This window comes from Lytechinus pictus, chromosome 19 (assembly GCF_037042905.1).
Source record: "Lytechinus pictus isolate F3 Inbred chromosome 19, Lp3.0, whole genome shotgun sequence".
Lineage (NCBI taxonomy): Eukaryota > Metazoa > Echinodermata > Echinoidea > Temnopleuroida > Toxopneustidae > Lytechinus > Lytechinus pictus.
The window spans coordinates 2,402,553-2,425,421 of record NC_087263.1 but is presented as its reverse complement, the minus strand read 5'-3'; the positions used below and the strand labels follow the sequence as shown (position 1 = coordinate 2,425,421).

The 22,869-nt window shown below is 36.9% G+C and overlaps 1 protein-coding gene across 1 annotated transcript; it reads right to left on the bottom strand.

Annotated features, from left to right (window-relative positions):
• Positions 1–10,557: 10,557 nt before the first annotated feature.
• Positions 10,558–22,306, bottom strand: LOC129282455 (WASH complex subunit 3-like). Its single transcript, XM_064113874.1, has 7 exons — positions 22,138–22,306; positions 19,538–19,636; positions 19,129–19,194; positions 17,866–17,979; positions 17,138–17,236; positions 14,461–14,525; positions 10,558–13,563 (listed from the first exon to the last, which is right to left on the bottom strand). The coding sequence occupies exons 1-7, from the start codon at positions 22,186–22,188 to the stop codon at positions 13,467–13,469; spliced, it is 591 nt and encodes a 196-aa protein (XP_063969944.1). The 5' UTR covers positions 22,189–22,306; the 3' UTR covers positions 10,558–13,466.
• Positions 22,307–22,869: the final 563 nt, after the last annotated feature.

The following is a 22,869-nucleotide window of genomic DNA, read 5'->3' as shown; positions in this document are numbered from 1 at the left end:
CCCGGATCATCGCCCATCATTGCAAGTATGTGGACGAAAAAATATATAGGGCCTTATCAAAGCCATTTCGCATATAATTTATGCGCAATATTATATGTTTATCTTTTATACTTCGACGATATCTGAACGACTCGTAAAACTTAGTAAAAAAAAATATGGCAAGCCCATTGTTATAATCTGATACGAATTGAGTACATTCAACAATCAACTTGACTCTACAAGCATTAGTGTTGTATACTCGCAGTAGTCATACGGATATCCTATGTAGTATACGGGAAGAGATAAATTGCATACCCATGTGCACTGTCTATTGTTGCGATAATCATAATTTGACCCTTTGACCTAAAACAGTAAAACAAGTGAATGGAAAGGGATAGATAAATTTCATTGTGTAATTGTTTATCGAGTGACTGTTTTCAATTAGGTTCAAGAGTTTGGAAGTGAGAGTGAATAGAATAGTTAAATTCTTTTAATTCATGACGATTTTAATACATAGAAGGTGGGTTTCTTCAGAAAAAAAAATCATTTTGACGATCGAAAACGTTTCTCATCACCCAAAGGACGCAATTATGCAATAATCCAGTTCGTAGTTCCATTCTGCGCATGATCAGAAGAAGGTCATTTGTTCTAAAGTGACGTGGTCATGGTGGTGGTTTAATATTTTAATGAGATAAGCACCACCTTTGATGTCTTGATTATTCATATATTCTTTTAAAGAGGGAGCGAACTGTGTGTGGTTTTTTAATTCACTGTGTGTTATATAAATAGTCTTAAAATATAGTATATTTTGAGATAACTATTAATAATAGAGAGAAATACAGAAAATAAATTAGCATACAATTTAAAAATTCAGATAATCTAAACTGCTTTTAGAGGAAAAGTACCTGTTTACATTGTAGCTACATGTACTTGGTAAACAAGTAATGATATATAGATGTATTGAGAAGTGAATCAGTGTGATATCATTCCAATGGGCCTAAATGAAAAGACTACACTGCTCAAAATGTTGCATTATGGGTTAGCAACCTGGCCAGATTTGGGTAGTTAAGGACTTGAGGTGGCTACTGGTTCGTGTCTGCTTTAAATTGTGTTTTTCCCAAAATTCCCCCAAAACAACAATGCATCTACTACATTGTTATAACAATATGCTAATGCATTCAAAGAAGAAATGTAACAAAAACTTTCATAGTGTTCATTGATGTGCTATTCTACATGTAGTCATCTGGTCTATGCAATTTCTGCATCCTGCTATGTGAGGCATGCTTACATAATACTTTGAAATCTGCTTATCATAGTGAAAGAAATAAAATGTAATTTGACCAAAATTGTCCATGAGGTAACTCCGAAATGGTCTACTACCTGGGCAAAACCAATCTGGCGAACAAGTACACAAATATAATAACAAAATAGAATAGAATAGTTTGTAACTTATGAAAAAATGCACTTGCATAATAAAAACAATGTGCCCCCCCCCCCTCCCTTCTGATAACTGAGGGGGCTTTCTCAATAATTCAGAAAGCGGAAGGTTTGTATAAACTAACAATTTTGAGGATAGAATCTTTCAAACAATGCCTATTGTGAAATTAAACAAAGCATTTACCAGCTCGTATAAATACAAAATACACACATGTACGTTCGCTCGGAATCGTCAATATCTTAATTAGCCTGTTTCTGTATGCATTTCAAATTAATAGCCGCTTTTATATCGCCCATTATTTTGTTGCTAATCGCAACTGAATCTCCCACGACGCCCATAGACAGATTTGCAGCAGACCAAATATTTTTACAGGGGGGGGGGTGAGGGGCTCAAATGAGATGCTCTATTCTCCATTTACTTAGGAGAAATCTGTTTGCTAAAGGATGCTTACCGTACAGTGTATACCAAGGGAAATCTAGAAAATGCTTTATAAATAATTATGGGCGTCGATCGTGGATGGGAAAGCAAACTAGAGAAGCCGGAATGGTTTGTATATGAGGTGAAAAAGATGGACTGCTAAGTGATAGATGGATAGCTAGGTAGGTAGGTTGGTAGGTAGGTAGGTAGATATATATATAGATAGATAGATAGATATATAGATGGATGGATGGATGGAAAGATAGATGGATAGATAAATATATAGATAGATAGATATGTACGTAGATAGATAGATATGTAGGTAGATAGATAGATAGATAGATATGTAGGTAGATAGATAGATAGATAGATAGATAGATAGATATGTAGGTAGATAGACAGACAGAGAGACAGATCTATCTAATCTTTCTATCTATCTATCTATCTATCTATCTATCTAGCTAGCTATATATCTATCTATCTAGCTAGCTAGCTATCTATCTATCTAGCTGTCTATCTATCTATCTATCTATCTAGCTAGCTAGCTATCTATCTATCTATCTATCTATCTATCTAGCTAGCTAGCTAGCTAGCTAGCTATCTATCTATCTATCTGTCTGTCTGTCTGTCTGTCTGTCTGTCTGTCTATCTATCTATCTATATGTCTGTCTGTCTGTCTGTCTGTCTGTCTGTCTATCTATCTATATATCTGTCTGTCTGTCTGTCTGTCTGTCTATCTATCTATATCTATCTATCTGTCTATCTATCTGTCTATCTATCTATCTATCTATATCTATCTATCTATCTATATAGCTAGCTATCTATTTAGCTATCTCTATCTATCTATCTATTTATCTATATATATCTATCTATCTACCTATCTAGCTATCTACTTAGCTATCTCTATCTATCTATCTAGCTATCTATCTATCTAACTCTATCTATCTATCTAGCTAGCTATCTATCTATCTTTCTATCTATCTAGCTAGCTAGCTATCTATCTATCTAGCTATCTATCTATCTATCTGCCTATCTAGCTAGCTATCTATCTATCTGTCTATCTATCTATCTATCTATCTGTCTGTCTGTCTATCTATTTATAGCTAGCTAGCTAGCTAGATAGATAGATAGATAGATAGATCGATAGATAGATGGATAGATAGATGGATAGATAGATAGATAGAGAGGAGGTTAGTGGCATAATGAGCGAACATTACTATGAGGGGGCGAAAAAGGCAGATTTTGATGTATTTTTTTACAAAATGTACCTTTTCACGTTTTCCCCTTTATTTCCTTCTTATCCCCTTTTTTCAACACACTCGGATTGTCTCTGGAGCTCTGCTACCTGTCTGAACATCGCTTCTGTCATGGCGGCAGCGGATAACAGATCGGGAGTCAAGAACAAAAGATATACACAAGATAATCTCACATTCATGCCATAAGCTTTGGCTATTGACATATCAGCTCGCTCCCCGAAGGATTGTAAAGAAATGCAGTGTCAACGAAATATTCATGAAGAATATAGAACTGCCCATAAACCGCCCCTGGGAAATCATATCCCAGCCATTGTCAGAGGATATGTAAAGTCGTTCCTTTGCCATTTCTTAAGTTAGTGAAGAACGTATTCACCTGTCCTTCTGGCTGGTATTCTTACCTTTCGTCAATGACCCTCCTATAGGGACGGTGTCAGGGTATTTTCTTAGGAGAGGACCTAAATGTTACGCCAATCGAATTGTATAGGGGCATAAGTAGTTACACAACCTAAACATCTAATTTTCAGACTCTTGTTCCTTCTTTCTTTCTTCCCCCTCCCCTATAATCTTATTTTCCCCTCCTCTGTCCATTTATCATTACTTGAAATGACATGAAGGCGGTCACCTCCTTGCCACCCCCCCCCCCCTCTCTCTCTCTTTCTTTGACGCCGCATCTGCCCTCCTACTCTTCAGTGGATCAGGGGACTGACTTTCGCACAGGATTTGAGACAAGGAGCGATATTTCTCTAATATTGCGAGTGAGCGGAGCGAGCCAGCCCCTGAACCACAGGGGACGCGGAACAGGAAATTGGGACTGGGCCTGGGTTTCTCAGCACCCCATTTTCTTTTCAATAGACGTTAGAAACACGTAAAACAGACCAACCGGGAAGGTCCAGCGCCCCCCCCCCCACCCCCACCCCCTCTTCCCCGCCACTTTCAAAACCGTTCCGTGGTTCATGAAACAGACCATCGGCATCCCATTTCAACGAAAATTTTGCAAAAAGGATTGACGTGTATAAAAGGACAAATCGGAATGATAAGCAATGATAATGTTGATATATGGAGGTGCCGTGGTGTAGTGGTTCAATCACTTGACTCTTAAACCAAGGGTCGAGTGTTCGAATCCTACCGGCGCTAATGTCCTTTGGCAAGGCACTAATCCACGTTTGCCATTCTCCACCCAGGTGTTAAATGGGTACCCGGTAGGATGTGGACATCAATGCCATTGGATCGGCATGTGTGCACCGATAAATGGTTGCCTGGCCAGGATACTCCCCAGGGAGTAGAGTTGGTGCACTTTATCTTTGGAACATTAATGGATCATGTGGCCATGGTAATACTAATAATGTAAAGCGCTTAGGAACACAGCGTATGAAGCGCTATGTAACTATTATTATTTATTATTATTATATACGACGCTGTAAATAAAATAGATAGATAGATAGATAGATAAATTTTATTTTCACACGGTAAAAAACCCAAACAGATACAGAGTCTGATTTGTATTGGGGCCGTGCCATGAATAGAATGTATAAAGTAAAAGGCACCCAATCTTAGTATACATGTACATGAATAATACATAAAACATAATAATCGTAATTATTGCCAGGTGATAATACAAAAAAAGTTAAGTTTTTATAAATAATTACGAATTGTAATCAAATGATAAGTTGGAAATATAAAGAATATCTTCAATATGAATGCATAATACAGAAAATATAACATTATTATAGGGTGAAATATTACTCAGATACATAATTATAAATGGATTAATTTGAATTATTGAGAAAAAAACTCTAACAACATTGCACACTCACCCTTACACACAAACAGATACACCCTTCCAAACACCCGTCATCATTAAGTCTCACCCCTATGATATAACGCATACAGGCATAGTGGGTAAAAAATATGATGGTCTTCCTGGAGAAATGCATTATTATTGTTGGTTATTTTATTTATTTTATCATAATTTGTAAATATCTTTTGAACTGTACTTTGATCTAAACAGGCCAAAGAGGGATTTTGGTTGATTTGAAGATATATCAGTCATTTTAAGCCTCGTCATGTCTCGGTCCTTAATTACATCATTTTGCTTTTATAGTGTTTTATTTTGATAAACACACGATCGAGGGCTTCGCAAATGCTTCCGCTAGTTTTCAATAATAACAGAAATAGCAGAACTACTTATCTTCACCTTTGAGTTTATGTGTTGTTGTGGGTTATTTCTTGTGGGGTTTGATTGGGGTAAATCCCCTTCCAAGCAAACAGCCATGTGATGAGATAATTTGATTTGATTTTCCTCTGTTTACATGAGAGTGAAGGGTACAGAGAAGGGGGGGGGGGGGGTAGGAAGAGGGAGATAAGAGTAAGAGGCAGAAGAGCCAGACAGAAAGAAATGAGACAGTGTCACAGGGCATGACAGGGAGAGAGACAAAGAAATGAAAGTATTTGGATAAAGACATTAGTGCCATAGGGAGGGGGCATATACTTAATAGGGCTTACACTTAATTACACGTATTGGAGTTCCATATATATGTTAATCTCACTCGTTCAAACGTGAAGTCAACATAGCGTACAATCAGATCCAGTGGCACGTCCTGCCCATGCCCCCCCCCCCCCCCACCACCACACACACACCATTTTGAGAGCCATTTTTATTAGTAGTATTCTTAATCGTTTTGTTCATGGTTATTTTTTTTTTGCTTGACAGATTTTATCATTTACCGAAAACACATTTGAGTGAATTATGTAACCAAAATGTAGAATTATACATTGTATGAACATAATTCTTTCTTTTATCGGCGTTTAATTCAAAGAATTTGATGGGATTAGTATACTATAATATTCTTACTGTTGTTAATAATAATAATAGTAATAAAGGTATATTTACCCAGGGTAGCCACTTCAGTTCCGAAAACTGTTGTTTAATCATATTAAGATATTTCATCTTTATATATGTGCTGCTTTGGGGTAACTTGGCTTTTCTATCATGTCATTAATGTAAATAATCCATTTTATCAAGCGCATGCCGATACATCTTGAAACGAAAAATGAATTGTTCTGCTTCTCGAGTCCAGATCAAGGAAGTGGATACATCTCCATGAACAAGTTTCACAGGTATGGACAGGACATGACAACAATCATTGGGTTTGGTTGACTTAGAAGGTTATGTTACTATGGTAACTGTTAAGGAATGGCAAACCTGAGAGTGTTCATGGTAATCAAGTAACCATGGTGACGATAAGCTTTGCAAAGCGAGGTCCTGGGTCCCGTAACACAAATGTTAGCAACTAATCATACGCTTGGTATTTTTATCATGATTGATTGTACACTGTAGTCAAGGCAATCAATGTTTTATGATCATTGCTAAGCTTTGTGTTACGGGCCCCCGGTCACCATATTCACAGCCGATCATAGGCCTACTTTAATTATTTTGGGTTTCACTTCAATAATTCTTACCCCCCCCCACGTCTTTCACCCCATAGTGTTATTGACCCCCCCCCCCCCCCCCCCCCCCCGCCACCACCACCATGACCATTCTCACGTCCCTCAACTTAGCCCTTTTGTAAATGAAAAAAGATAATGACCACCTATATATTTTCAATAAATTCTCAGTTCTCTTGCCATCACTATTTCTTCTCCAACGTCTCCGGTAAAAGGTTTTTTTTCCATCTATTCGGGTGGCATTAGGTATTTGCAGAAGTCGCCCTTATTGCTTTCTCATCTAATAGAATTTAGATTTAATATTGGAAGGCACTTACCAGAAAAAAAAACGAATATTGGTTTACAGGTCTGAAACAACGATTCTTTTCATTTACTCTAAAAACACTGAGTGAAATTTCACCCAATATTGGGTAAAAAGGGAACATGCATATTTGCTGGGTATATTTTTTAACCTCATAATGGGCTATTTCAACGCAACATTTACAAAACCCAACCAACATGCATGTTCCCAGTTTACACGCTTTACCCAGTATTGGGTAAACTTTTTTTTAGAGTGTTTGTTTTTCTCTAAAAGGGGGATAATTTTTTTTAAATACTTTTAAACTATAACTCTTAGCCACATGAATGTTCGTTAATACTTAAACACAAAATCACTAAAAGTAACGTTCATCAATCGACAAACATGCCCGCCCCCCCCCCCCCCCCCTAAAAAGGAAAAACAACAACTCACACCAACAATATCCGAAGAAACAGATTAAGGCCTACTCGAGGTTGGAAATATCGAGGGCTTCTTATAATTGTTTACTTGCGTGTGTTATCACTCAATTATCAACTTTCTAACAAAAAGCAATATTCATGGATCAAAATAAGGTCGTTATTCATCGATCAAAAGCAACATACGCATTTGCAAAAAAAAAAGAAAATTATTGTCTTTCAGGATGCCCTCGCGAATGGCTTGCCATAATCTCCAGTTTCTTCATCCTCAAAGCAAAATGATCCATCATTTTCACTTCACATTTCAGACGATGGTCTACTGACCTTTCTCAGGTTTCATCAACTTCCTCTTACTAAATTTCATCAATTATTGCCGAATTCTTGGTTGCCGCCAAAAAGAAAATATGTCCAGAATCCTTACATTAATGGGATTCTTCCCCTTGAGTTCACCCATCATTTTCACTGTGGCGTAATGAGGCAAAAGTTTAGAGCAAGATGGGTTCTGGACAGGTAACCGTACGTGCCTACACAATTTCTGATTAATTTTCAAGAAAGCGGAGCGAGCTACCCCTTAAAAACAATCAAAAATAATTCTTTCATGTGATTTGATATGGATAATAAAATCGAATATGTCGCATATTCTAGGATATTATCTACGATAATATCACGTCGGGAATTACTGACACCCGACCCCCAACCCCCCCCCCAAAAAAAAAAAAATGATTGTAGAGGATGGTGCCCTCTCTATTCTTTTCAGTCTAAAGTTATTTTGAACATTCGGAGTGAGATTGCCACTTGGCCAGTGACTCAGACAAGGGTTGGGGGGGGGGGCTGGCTGTGATTACTCCCTGTGTGTTTTTTTTTTTTAGGAAAATAAAAAGGAGCACCTTTAAAAAGGGAGCAACATTAACAAAGAGGAGTATAAAAAAGAATTATTGACATTTTTAACGCGATAATACCCGTATAAGGCAACTGAGAAAAAATATATCGCATGTAGGTCATCTTACGCCCCCATTCCCCATAAAAATACCCCGGTCCCCCTCCCCCCGATGGAACTTGCAAAAGTACAATCTTGACCTGCATGCAGTGCAGCAGTGAAAACTCATCGAGTTACTTCCCTCCTCCTCTTCCTCCTAGAATGACTCCATCCTCAAATCCTACGCTTATAGTTACCATGGCAACGAGATACCGGCGGGATGCGGAATCCGCCAAAGACCAATTCCCGGGAGATGGCTTCGTGCTTAAGATGATGGTTGGAGAAAGTAGCGGGCCAGATACTCAAAAGACGATCTACTGGAGACGTGACCTGCCTCTTTGGACTTAATGACGTAATTATTACGTATTCGCTGGCAGACAAGAAATTAAGAAAAGAAAGGAAAGATCAACATGAAGAGATGGGGGTGAGAATCCGTCTCCAGTCAGCTATTTTTTAAATTCATTGCTTTATTTGGGAATTTCCCGCTTCTTTTGATATGTATATATGGTATGACTGGAAGGCGATTCCAGTTAGAATCGATGGAAATTCTATTTGTCCTTTTCAATGCGTGTCCCCCCACACATTCTATCCCTTCATCTTTTTCTCTCTCCATCCCCTCTCCACTCTCATTCTCCCCTAACCCATACACATTCCCTACCCGTATTCATAAATATTAGCACTCTTTAATATCTTATCCCCCTTCCTCCCCCTCCCCCTTCTTTCTGCCTTCATCTTGATATCTACTATATCTGGGGCCAATTACACGAAAGGGTCTTTTCTTTCGTGTCACCCATCTTTAATGATGCGCTGTATGCGGGATATTTTTGAAATTTAAGATAAATAAAAATTGTTAGCTAGCTTCTAAATAATTTTTTAATGCAATTTTATGAGATATCACATGGCGCACCTAATAAATGGGCGACATGAAAGACGGTTCTTGCAAAGACCCTTTCGTGCAATCGACCCCTGACTTATTTTCTTCACAAACTCCCTTTAAAGAAAAGTGCACAAGTTGAATTTGAAAGGCAAGCTACGACCGATATTTTCTTAAATTAAATAATTGTGTTGCTATGAAAATATGAACATCTTAATCAATTCACGGCAATTTTAACTAAATCATCATAAAGAAGATACAGAACAAAGCTTTCTTACATGCATAGAATATATTTAATAAAGTTGATATCCAATAGAATTCATAATATATTTTGCATAATATGATACACTTTGTACATGCAATCCTTTAATATTTGGAATAAAATAATCATGTAAAGAAAACAATCACAATTAAAACATGTTGGAATGACATTTAAATGAATTTCTGCACATAAAATGATTTGATTTTGCACTCATAATGACAAGATATTAAGGGAATGATACAATTCCTTTAAATTGCTAAAGTAATGTTTTTGTTTTATTTTGGGGGGTAACTTGGGGTAGGGGGCTGATGGGAATCCTCATACATAAAATTGTTGTCCTATATTCTGAACTAAGGTGAGAATGTAAATTTTTCACAAATAGGAAGCAAAATGTAACACAAAATCAAATTTACTAGCAGTGATTCAACATCCTTAGATTAGAAAAGAATAATCACTTAAAAATTGGCATCAAACAAGTGCGTAGAACTGTAAAATACCAAAATGAAAGTGTCTCTTTAAAGGAGAATGAAACCTTTAGAACAAGATAGCTTGTTTGAAAACAGAAAAATCAAAGAATAACAACAAAGAAAAGTTTGAGAAAAATCGGACAAATAATGAGAAAATTATGAGCATTTGAATATTGCAATCACTGATGCCATGGAGATCCTCTCATTGGCAATGCGACAAGGATGTGTGATGTCACGTGTGAACAACTTTCCCTTTGATGGACTATAAAATACCCCCAAAATGTCTCTTTTTGCTTTTTCTTATGGTGATACAAACATTTAATCCATGATGTATTCTTTAAAAATCTGTATTTCATGCCCTCCTATAGAAAGAACACATGATCTACTGATAGATCAAATAAAAGAGGCAGATTAAATGAAATACATACTAAAGTAATTGGGAGAGTTGTTCACAAGTGACATCACGCATATTTGTCGTATTGCCAATATGAGGATCTCCATAGCATTAGTGATCGCAATATTCAAATGCTCATAACTTTCTCATTATTTGTCTGATTTTTCTCAAACATTCGTTGATCTGTTTCTTTGATTTTTCTGTTTTCACACAAGTTATCTTGTTCCAAAGGTTTCATTCTCCTGTAATAATGAATTGTCAATGAAGACGCGCTTTTTAAATGAGAAGGGTAATAACCAACATTTAAAAATGATATCAAACTTTTCCAACAAGTCATTCTTATAATTGGCCATTTTAATTATTATACTGAGTTTCAGAAATATGATCTTGTTGAAAATTACACGAGTTGGGTTTGAAAAGACCAATTAAAATGCCTCAAACTGTAAGATCCAACCAAAATACCTTCAAATCATAAAAGTCTAAACCACTATTCAAAATGTTACCTCAATAATACCTAATAATCCAACTCTCCAATGACCGTTTTTTTTCTTCTGTAATATCTTTTAGCATTTAAGAATTTTGCTCGCTTCAATGTTGATTGAAAATATCTATAAAGCTGTCCATATGGATATTTCATGTTGTCAAAACAGGACGTCAGAATACAAACCATTAACGCTTACAATGACAAATACAAAAGCCAGAATCATTGGGTGCAACACAAGAGGGGAAGGCAGGGTTTTCTTCACCCCCCCCCCCCTCCTAAAAAAATGATTTTCAAATGATAAACAAAAAAGAGGAACAAAAATGCATAAGAAGAAAACCAAATATTGAACAGGAGAGGATGGGTTGAAATCTAATGCCCCTTTTTTAATCGCAAAAAAAATGTTTTCTTTAGGTCTAGCCGCCCCCCCCCCTCCTGGCACTGGTCCTGAAAGTATGCAATGTATGCCTACAGATTCAGATAAATGATGTTTATATGATATGTTTACATACACATGGAGGTGACCTTTGTTTCAATTAATTTTGAATTGTTGTTCCAAGGACAATCAAGAGTCAGTTTCCTGCCATAGTTCCGTTTCTGAACCAAGTACCATTTTATATCATATTCCATCATATGGCATAAATAGATTAGTGTAAACTACATGTAAGAGGATACATGCACATACATACTGATCAGGTAACACAACATTTGCTCCGGCGACAATTGCTCTGGGCCTTATTTCGTCTAAGATGTAGGGTTAGGGTTGCAATAGGGTATTACGTTAGGTTTAGGGTAAGGTTTCGCATAGGGTATAGTGTTAACACCAGGGTTGAAGTTGGGTCATTCCATTAGTGTGTGGAATTTGCAGCAGAGAAATTGGAACCACTGATCAGGGCCGTGAGTGCATTACGCTTATGAGTTGTATATAAAATATGAAACATGGATGAAAAATTGAAAATAACATGGCTTGAAATCAACTCACCCGCCAAGTGAAACAAATGCTACTCTCATCCATGATGATAACATATAATAAGTGGAAACAGAAACCATTCAATAGGTTGACACAACATGTACTAGTAGATTTGAATTATGACCCCCCCTCCATGCAAAATCTGAAGATGGGTCAAGAGTCACTCAGCCCCTCCAACTTCTGACACATGTTGTTTCTTTATTGCTCCACAAACTAAAACATGTTTTCTTTTTAATTTCTTAAAATATATTTGTACCGCTTTTCTCCCACTGAAAGTGACACATTGAGCACATACCTCTGTTGTCCCCTAAACAAAACAACATCTTTATCAACTCTTCAATGTTAATGAGGGAATAGATAACCAAAAGTAAGCAAACAAAATTGTGATGTTTTATCTGCAACTGCTAAGGCTTTCACCTGTCTTTGTTCACTTCAGCAGTAATGTCAACACACACATGAACTTCACAATTTTCATTTGCTTACTTCGAGTGACACATGATTATTTACTCTTATCATTAATAGCCAAGATGGCCAACCTTATCCAATCTCTTCAAACCTCTAATCTCTGTTGTGTCTCCTCGGTCTTCACTGACAAGACATCTACATTGGCCACTCTGCTGTATTTGTTTAAAGGAAATCAAAACCAAGAAGAGAAGCAATCTTATTGGAAAGAGTAAAATGAGAGGAACAATTTAAAAAAAAGTTTCATCAGAATCGGTTATGAATTAAGCAAGTTATGGACATTTAAAAATTCTTGTTGTAATTTCTATGGGGATCCTCAAATTGGCAAATGTGCTTCAAAATGGCTGATTTTGTGGACAACTCTCCATTTGTTTTGTACACACATTTTCAGATTTTCCTCATTATCTTTCAAATTGCATCTTGCCTCCTTCTGAGCACAACATATGTCATGGGAAAATACAATCCACACCACATATTTCAAGGTCAGGAAGAGATAATGTGAAATATGTAAAATAACGGGTAAAATCTGAAAATTTGTGTACAAAACAAATGGAGAATTGTCCACAAAATCGGCCATTTTGAAGCAGGTTTGCCAATTTGAGGATCCCCATAGAAAGTACAACAAGACTTTTTAAACGTCCATAACTTGCTTATTTCATAACGGATTTTGATGAAACTTTTTTTTTAATTGTTCCTCTCATTTTACTCTTTCCAATAAGACTGCTTCTCTTCTTGGGTTTTAGTTTCCTTTAAGTTGAGCTGAGTTTACCTGACACAGAGAGGACTGTGATAATGTTAATCCCCTACTCATCAATATCGACTCTTCTGCCTCCATCTCCACATTAAGTTCTTCATATATATATATGCTTTTCACACTGCACTTTTTGTCCTAAATTGGTGGGGCTAAGGGGGGGTCTTAGCCCCACCAATTTCCCGGGTCTAAGCTTAGCCCACTTCATTTTCACACTACGTTTTAGCAAAGTGGGCTAGCACGGTAAATAGTACGATACTATCTGGCCCTGCAAAAAAGCAAGGTTAGCCGGCTTATTGTGGTGCTAAGAGATGCAGTGTGAAACGATACAGGGCTAAGCAAAAGCGGGGCTAAGCATTAGCCAATCACAGAAGTCGAAATTGCACGTTAATCGCGCTCTGTATGGTAAAATCATCAATATTTATGAGCTGTGTGATTGCCCGGGGTTAAGGCGTTAACCCCGGCTAAGCAATAGTACGGGGTTAAGAAAGACAGTGTGAATCGAAAAAAAGATAGTATGGGGTTAAGGATAGTATGGGGTTAAGGAAATGCAGTGTGAAAAGCATAATAGTGGCCTCCATCTAATCACTGAAGTCATCATCTGAGCTATTATCATGACTACTGAAATCATCAGAATCGGATTCTTGGTTGACGGGCGGAGCAGGAGCATTTGGCGTGCTTGAAAACAAAAGTGGTGATGACAAAGTTGTAAATGCAATATGTAGGCAAGTCTTCATTCAGATAGTGCTGGAACACGATCGACCAAAATCACAAAAGTGATTTTTAGAAGTACTGTAGTCGGAAACCAGAGATTGTGCAGATTTCATACAATTCTTTCTCTTAATGTATCATATTTGCAGTTAAACAGTTATTGAGTCCAGTACATTATAAGAAATTTTTTTTGGGGGGGGTATGGGTGATTTAACAGAAATTATTATACAATGTTCTGCTCAATTTTTAACTTTCATGATCATCCAAAAAATAGTTTTGTGTAAATTAAAGTTAATAATACCAAAAGTTATTTGTAAAACACTCATATCCATCATGATTTGACAATATGGAATATAAAATGTTTGAATATTATGCCAATAACTTGTTCTGAAAGGGGGCCCAGTTTGACCTATAGATACCTCCAGGTACCTGTTTCATAAAGATGTTTCATGAAATAACAAATGCACAATTTCTATAACAAATTTACGATCAGCCAATCAGACTGAAGGATTTCAGTAGCTTCTAACTGTTATTGTAAATTTGTTATTATTACAAATTTTATGAAATGGATCCCAGGACCCGCTCTAGAAGTAGATGGAAACATAACTGGGCTCAGACATCCTGTATATGACAAATCAGAGTTACACGAAGGTATGGACCTTACTGGACAGAGTAAGGGCATCTCAATAGGGTGATAACATGCATGAATTGTGCATAAATTATCATAATTCATTAAAGTAACATAATTTTTCAGAAAATAATCTACAGAATTTAGCAGATTGCTAGATCACATGGTCAGTCTACAACCCCAGTCATTCTATCTACAAATTTAGTAATTAAAGTCAAAGCAAGGTGAATACTTACTCTAGATAAGCTGGGTCTAAACCGTCCATGAGTAGTCTTTGCTTGAGAGCATCCACTGGGACACCCTGGAAGAAATAGATCAAATTGTACAACGCCCAATTAGCTTGTTGTACACGAGCAAATGAGAGGCTGAATGTCAAAGATTTGTACCGTTGCACACGTATTGCCCATAATGTACCATTGCACGGGTCAGAAAAAGGTGACGTCACTATGAAAATATGATTCAACGCATTGCATGCACTTAGTAAATGCAGGTGCAATACGTGTAGGGCCAGGCTTACTGGCTGAAATGGGCATTGCTGCAGCAGATCAGATGTGCGTTTGAAGGATTTTCCTTTTGCTTTCAAACCTTTCTTTCTTATTTTCACATACTTACGTAGCCTAGGAAAAAAATTATTATTGTTCGTATTTTCGATAACTTCCAAGGCGCTGTACAACACAAATAGCAAATATTCTTATTCGTGCTATGGTGCAACATTTCGCATTCGGTGAAAGAATGAGACACTCTTAATCTTTATTTCACCTCACGCGAAATCTTGCACTCATGTCTATTCACTATTAAAATATTCAAATAACAAAGTATCCAACATACTGTCAAACTGAGTGCATTGGATAACTACATACTGTAGAAATTTTGCCTATTGCTTGATCATCTCTCAATCAATAAACTTCAATTGTGCAACATACTCCATTTATATTTGAACAATCCAAATCAGGAATACTGGAAGAGTAATTAAAAAACAACAAAGGTTCCTTAAAAGCATATTTAGTTAGTTGTATCTAATATCTATTAAATTATTTGATAGGGAGGGAATATTTAGGGCACTGTTGGACTTAACAAAAAAAAATACATGCCCTACTTTGACAAAAGGAAGAAAGTGACATGTTAAAAAAAATGAGTTTTGAATGTTCATCTTTCCAGACCAAAACTCATATAAAAACAGAGACATGGATGCTTAAAGATAAATGCCAGTTGTGGTAACGATCTCAAAATGACTTTTTACAGAATCTAATATAATGACCACCCAAGTGTCTGTTTGTATGAATAAAAAATATGTGCCAAAGGATTCTGGAAGAAATTGTGTAACTGCTGAGAAATAAGCAAGGTAAGCGCGGATTCGGTCACGTCCGTCGGGTCTTTATTCCAGCAATAATAATACACTGTCCCACGTGTGCCTATCTGTGTTGGTGATCTTCAGCGTGATCGTTTTTCAGCTTAGATTTTATGATTTCACAAAGTTCAGTTTATGTAACTGTACCAGATCTAGATCAACGATGATATAGTAATACTTAACCTTGGTTTTACAGACTTTCTCACGAAATCAGTGTTTTACTGCAACTACTTTCATTTAGCTTTAAGCATAATGCTTAAAGGGGAAGTTCACCCTGAAGAAAAGTTTGTTGTAAAATAGCAGGAAAAAAATGTAAAAATATTGGTGGAGGTTTGAGAAAAATCCATTAAAGATTAAGAAAATTATTAGAATTAAAAAGTTTTGGGTTTGTGACGTCAAGAACAAGCAGCTGTCCCATATATATCATGTAATATGAAATGCATTAAATTCAATTTTTTAATGGTTCGTGATGACATTTTTTTTGGTAGAAACTGGTGTGAAACGATTTGTCTATTGATATACTGAAGGTACAGTAAAAACCATTTTCAATTTTCTGAAAAAAAATGACATTCCATTGATTTTTACCTAGGATATGTAGGAAAGCTGATTGAATATAGTCGGCATTTATGCCAAAAGGGCCTTAATTGTTTTTGTCGTTCTGAGATTGTTTAAGAAGTAATTTTTTTATGATGATTACTTCGTTTTGAAGGTCAATTTTGATATATATATATTCAGTTATTACATTTTACAGGATATTGTATTGTATGTTTGGAAAAACATTGAGAAATTTTCATGCTATGAGCAAAAAAACGTGTTAAGGGCCTTTTGGCATATGCATGGAGTGAAGAATATTTATGCCAAAAATGCTGTAACCGAAGCATATTTACACCAGACATGCCAGAAGGGCCGTAACCAAAGCATATTTATGGTTGCGCGCCCTTTTGGCATGAGGCATCAACTGGCACGCATCTTGGTAAAAAAGGCCCTTAAACAGTGTGCGCGCACAATACTGACTTTTTGGCATAAAGATTTATAAAGAAGGCGCGATGAATATAATTATGCCACAAGGTCCGTTGTAATGCATTATGTATGGTAATACCCTTGGGTCAATGTCACCCTATTTAAGGCCCTTTTGGCGTACGGAAAGACAGGGATACTCGTTTAGGGCTTTATGGAATTCATATTTATCTTCATAATTTTAACAAATTTTGACAAATGAAGGACATAATTTCAAAGAGCATGTCAACATGTACACAATGATATAAATTACTAAAATCATCCCAAAATTGGGTTTAGACCCTTTTGGCCTAAGGCCGATGATATGAAGTCACAAACTATCAAATAATTGATATTCTAATAATTTTTCTATTCTTTGATGGATTTTTCTCAAACCTTCAGCAATATCTTTTTTTCCTGCTATTTTTACAATAAACTGTCAGGGTGAACTTCCCCTTTAAGCACTAGCATCTACATGCATGTAAACAACAGACATACTTTTGTTCTCTTTATACATGCGTAAACACATACTTCCTTCTTTTGTCAGAGAAGGGCGTTTTTATACTTACCATATTAATCATTTTGAAATATTTAATATATCTTGGATCTTGAGATACTGTCATAGTAGCCGGAGCTGCTTCAGGAGTGGCTTCAATGGCTGGGATACCCTATAAACAGAGAGAAAATAAGATGACCACATCGGCATTACTCAATCAAATTTGAAAGGCTTGTCAATTGAACCATGATAAATATAATTACAGTGAAAACTATTTGAGGATACTGTAGGCCCTTGGGGTCTTTAGAATAACATGTAGAGCTCTATTAATTTTAAATTGTAATTTCATTACATTTTCATTACACTTACACTTTTCAGAAGGACGTGATGAGGATTGATGCCTTCATCACAAGCATTAGAAGTATGTCAAATTGATTTGAGCTTTGGTCATCAGGGGACCGTAATACAATATGAAAGATCACTTCTGATTGGATCCTAGTCGGCACTTTGAACCAAATGCGCATGAAAAATTGATCTTGATTGGTCTATCGATTTAAACCAACCAAGTTTCCGTCATTCTGCGAATCTCTTGAAATAATGTCAAGGGCAAGAGGGAAAGGCAGGGGTGTCTGCACCCCTCCCCCCCCCCCCCGATATATCTTGGCACTGCTCCTTAAAGTATCAACATATGCCTGCAGAATCAGATTAATGATGTTTATATGATATGTTTACATATGCATGGAGGTGACCCTTGAGAATACAACACATATTTAGATCTTCTAAAGGTTAAAGGTCACTTACCGATCCATCGGCAGGCTCTGTAGACGGGAGGGCGGGGAGGTTAGAAGGTTCAGGTGCAGCTGGGGGCGGGGTAGGCTCCACGGTGACATTCTCTAAGCCTGGTATAGATGCAAGCTGCATAAAAACAAAGCAGTAAATTAGTGACTGATAATTTCATATAAATGAAGTTCAACTGTACAAGTATTCACTTCATTTATAGCCAAACAGAAAAGGCAAATTCCCAATTTATTATAGATCAAGCGTTGTGGAGCATTGTGACCCAGTGGATTAGTCTCCGGAGTTTGAAACAGAGGGTCGTGGGTTCAAATCCCAGCCATGGCGTAGTTTCCTTCAGCAAGAAATTAATCCACATTGTGCTGCACTCAACCCAGGTGAGGTGAATGGGTACCTGGCAGGAATTTATTCCTTGAAATGCCGAGCGCATAAAAGCTGCTTGAGCTACAGCCAGGGTAATAATATCCGAGTCCTTTGGAAGCGCATAGAGACATTAATCATGTGTTATGCGCTATACAAGAATTGATTATTATTATTATATAAGGCAATTAAGGTGCAACATAAATGAAATTACACAAAAATAAAACAAAATGGATTAACTTATAATGTACAGCAGCAAAAATGGGGGAAAAAAAATTATTGTATTGTATTTCTGTTTTCATCATTCCTAGAATAACAGTAACCATTAACCACTTTTGTTTTCGTTATATCATCATCATCACTAACAACTTTATCATACCTGGGCTCCGTCTTACAAAGAGTTACAATTGATCCGATCAATCGTAACTATGGTAATCCAGCAACGTCAGCATCTTATAAATGCATGTTTGTTCAAAATATTTTCTAGATATAATGTACATTAATAAATTCATTGTTTTCTTGACAATTTGGAGTTTTCCCCATTGTTTACAAAGGACATTTTGCAAATTTCCTGTAAAAAGATTTCCATAGAGTTGCGATTGATTGGATCAATCGTATCTCTCTGTAAGACGGGGCCCTGAAGTCTTATAATCATCTTCTACTCTTAATCTCATAATCACACATTCAGACTTATTACACATATTAACAATATCATTGAATCCTGCCACTTGAACTACATGTACCATTACATTCTTAATATTCAAGTGTAGAAGATTCACTTCCACATAATCAAAACAATAACACTTGAACAGGAGATAAACAGAACCCCCAAAAGCAAGGGGAAAAACAGGGAAAGTATATTCAAATCAATAATGAGTTACAAAAATAATCCAGGAAGTATTCTATTACCTTTGCTTCCAATATGTTGACTGTGGTTTCAAGCCTTTGAATACGAGTTGTGATCTCCGACAGTTTCTGGAAATAGTCATGCAATAAAAAAAAGGAAGGTTGCTACATTAATCAATTTCGAAATGTATGTTACAAACTTTTGAACGACTTTGAAGGTAAAAGTAAAGTTTGAATATAATCTACATGTACCATCATGACCATTGGGTACAAAAATTTGCAATTTCCTGTCGCTAGTAAATACATAACTTCTTTTGACCATAAAATGGCACTTTTGAAGAGCACTTTCCAACTTTCCAGGCCAGCGATAGTTTTACATGATATTGATAAGTACAAACATCAACATAGGAGTCCATGATGAAGGTAAATTTAATGTAACTAAATCTTGGTGACTAGCCAATTTACTCCTTACCGTTTCACAAACACAGGAGAACTTGTTGAGAAACCTGGTTGTGTGTATGATGAAGTGGTTTAAAAAGGCGAGCATTCGCTTGGAGTGTATAGCACCAACCTGAAATTAAAAAAAAAACAGAAGAAAATTTCAAGAATAACAACTTTGTGCTTTTAGTTTTGAATTACAAAAATGTAGATCTAGACAATACAATCAACTAAGAGGATGAAGGGGTGTTTGTGATTCCAGGAAAAAATTAGCAATTTTCACCAACTTGCCCCCCTGCCTCCTTGAACTTACTGAAGCATGAAGATTGAAGGAAGCTGACATGAAGACCTGTAGCTGACAAGAACATAGACCTGGAAGCTCGACTGCTGATTCAGCATTCTTCCAGCCAGTATTTGCGGTAAGGTATGCCTAGGTAAGACTAAGTCACTAATAGACCAAAAGCTTCAGTCTATGTTAATTATGTTGGTTGTTCCGCTGAACTACGTTGGCTCCACTCACCAAATACAGAGACCGAAGTTCTAGAGCGATCTGTACAGGGGAGTAGGGGACTCAATGGCCATATGTTTATGTACTTAAGCTCGGATAAAACGGGGAAGTGAAGTTGCGCGACAGCTGAAGTAAGTCACTGTTTTTCCCCTTTTAAGTTTATTTTTCCCCGTTTTGGTGCATTTCAGGCCAAAACGGAATAATAATCTCTATTTTGGTTCAATTCTTTTTCAATATTTTTGGGTCATTCTTCAATAAGTGTATATTTTTGTGTCACATGGCTTTGGAGTCCCATGAAAAAATATAAAAAAGTTTTCTTATTTTTTACCGCTTTGTGTTGACTAACACGTATGTAAAAAATAATGAAAAATTAAAACAGGTCAAAAAGAAATATCATATATAATTTATTTTTAATTTTTTTTATGGCCACCCCCCTCAAAATTGCATGTCACAATAACATAATGTAAACATAAACATGTGTTGCATTTTTAAAATTATGCATCTTTTTGTAATAATATGCCTTGATAAATTAATTTTTATGAGTTGACAACGAATACCACTCAAATATACACGCGCAAGCAACGATTTTAAGATTTTTTTGTTTTTAAGGCCTATTATTTTGTGTCACACGATTTTGCGTCATCTCCGTCACGCATTTTCAGTGCGCCATCTACAGTACAACAAAGTGCACGGTTTTCAAGATTGTGGTTGCAAAATGGCCGGTGGATAGTACGGAGAAAGAATCGACACGTTTTTTCCCTGATCTCCGGGGTTTTGACATTGTTCGGGCGGCATCTTCGTCAAAAACCAGGTGCGTACCTTTATTCAGCGTCATCTCCGAACGCTTGGTATTAGCTAGATAAAGGTGTTACATTTATTTTCTAATCGTTTCTATGAAAGATTAACGTGCCCACAGAACAGCCAATGCCGCACTCGCGTTAGTTGGTATTGCAGACATTGATTATCGGTGCATATGTGTCTGATAGTCATCTCCGTCACGCATCATCTCCGTCACGGCTCTTTCGTGACGGAGATGATGAGTTTGATTTGAATTATGAACTTAGTTAATTGACACATTGCATGGGCTCATGATAAACTTACGGCTATATTTACAACATGAAAAGTGACCCTTGGCCTTGGTCTGGAGGACTTCAGATCTAAATTGGTACACCGTACAGTACTACAGATATCATTAACTTTACCTTGTCCCACATACCCATATCTGTGTAAGTGCTGGTGATGTCTATTGTGACGGAGATGACGCATTAACAGTGTACATGTTTAAAAAGACCCCAAAATTATAACTTAGTCCCCATAAAGATCGCGCCAAACAGTATTTCCATAATCTACAGATGTACAAATATATTAAACAGACAAAAAGAAAGTTTAGAAATAGTTTTGAATTTCATCATCCCACAATGGTCGAAAATATACACTTATTGAAGAATGACCCTTTTATGAAATAAAGACAAAAATCGATGTGCCCCGTCGGGGGGATTTTGCATTGTTCACCCCCTAATGGTGGCTGCACGATAGCGAGCCGTCTGTGTACGAGGAGAAGTTTAAAAAATAAAAAGATGTTGAAAAACTCCTCGAAACAGACGGCTGCCAGCTGTCTAAGACTAAGTCACTAAAGCACTAAGTGACATGTCATGAACAGAATGGAATTACATCCCAAAGTCAAAGAAACTAAAGCCTGAGAACCAATGGCAATGTATGGCAAGCACAGCTGCAGCATGTAGGCCTACACTCTTCTTTCACTTACATCATTGCAACAAAACAAAACACAGTCAGACAGACAGAGACTAGTCAGACTTTTTCATCAGCTGACTAGCAGTTCATTTGAACATGTTGAAAATTGTCTCACACACACTTTGCTCATTATTTGCTCTCTTATCCAAAAGGTTAATCGATGCAAAAAAAAAGGTACATTCAAGACTAGCTATTTGTAACAAAGCGCCAAAACAAACTGCACTGGGTGACTAGCTAGCTAGCGACGCGACGATTGTACAAAATGACACTGACATGCACACATGTTAATAGGCATGTGGGACCGAAGAAAATTAATTAGTGACGCCCCTAACTTTCTGCTGATAAAAATCGTTTTCACAATAAAATCCTCTTACCTTCGTCAAATCTACTCCTGGTCCTACAAGGGGTAATCCGTCAGCGTCCATCCTGGTTCGAAAATAGATTATTTGTTAACCATTAATGGCGAGTATTGATAGAAAGTCTATTTTTTACTCAGCCTTAGTTTTTCACTTTCCGGTTTATTATTACAGCTAGTTGGCGAGAAGTGGACGCGAGAGGGCTGCAATACTTGCCGAGCGCGAGCGAGCAAATTGTTTTTTTTTCTGAGGGTTGAATCATGGACCTACAAGCAAAGTAGGTCCATGGGGGTCCATGGTTGAATTGAGGGAATTGATCCCATGTTATCTAATCCTTGTTTTGTTCGTATCAACAGGAATATAGTGTGTGTGTGTGTGTATTTGAGTTTTGTCAGACGTGTATCAATCAGATATGATTATTTACGTCTGGGACCGACCTTTAACGTCACCATCCGAAAGACGTGACCAGGGCTCGAACCTCTGCATCAATTTGTAACTTCCCCACAGCTTGGATTACAGGCGCACGCCACAACGCCCAGTATAGCATCCACTTCGTAGACTTTCTAAAGTTAAGAGCATCGTCTTAAACCTAAAAGAGCCGGGTTATTTGGACCCATCTCACAGCCGGGGGGAGGGGGTGCACAGTAGTACTGTGCGATAAGATCTACAGGCTGTATGGTTAATTTTTTGAAATAATAATATTTTCCATTTATTGAATCCTGCAGCTATTTAACACAGATTGAATTAATT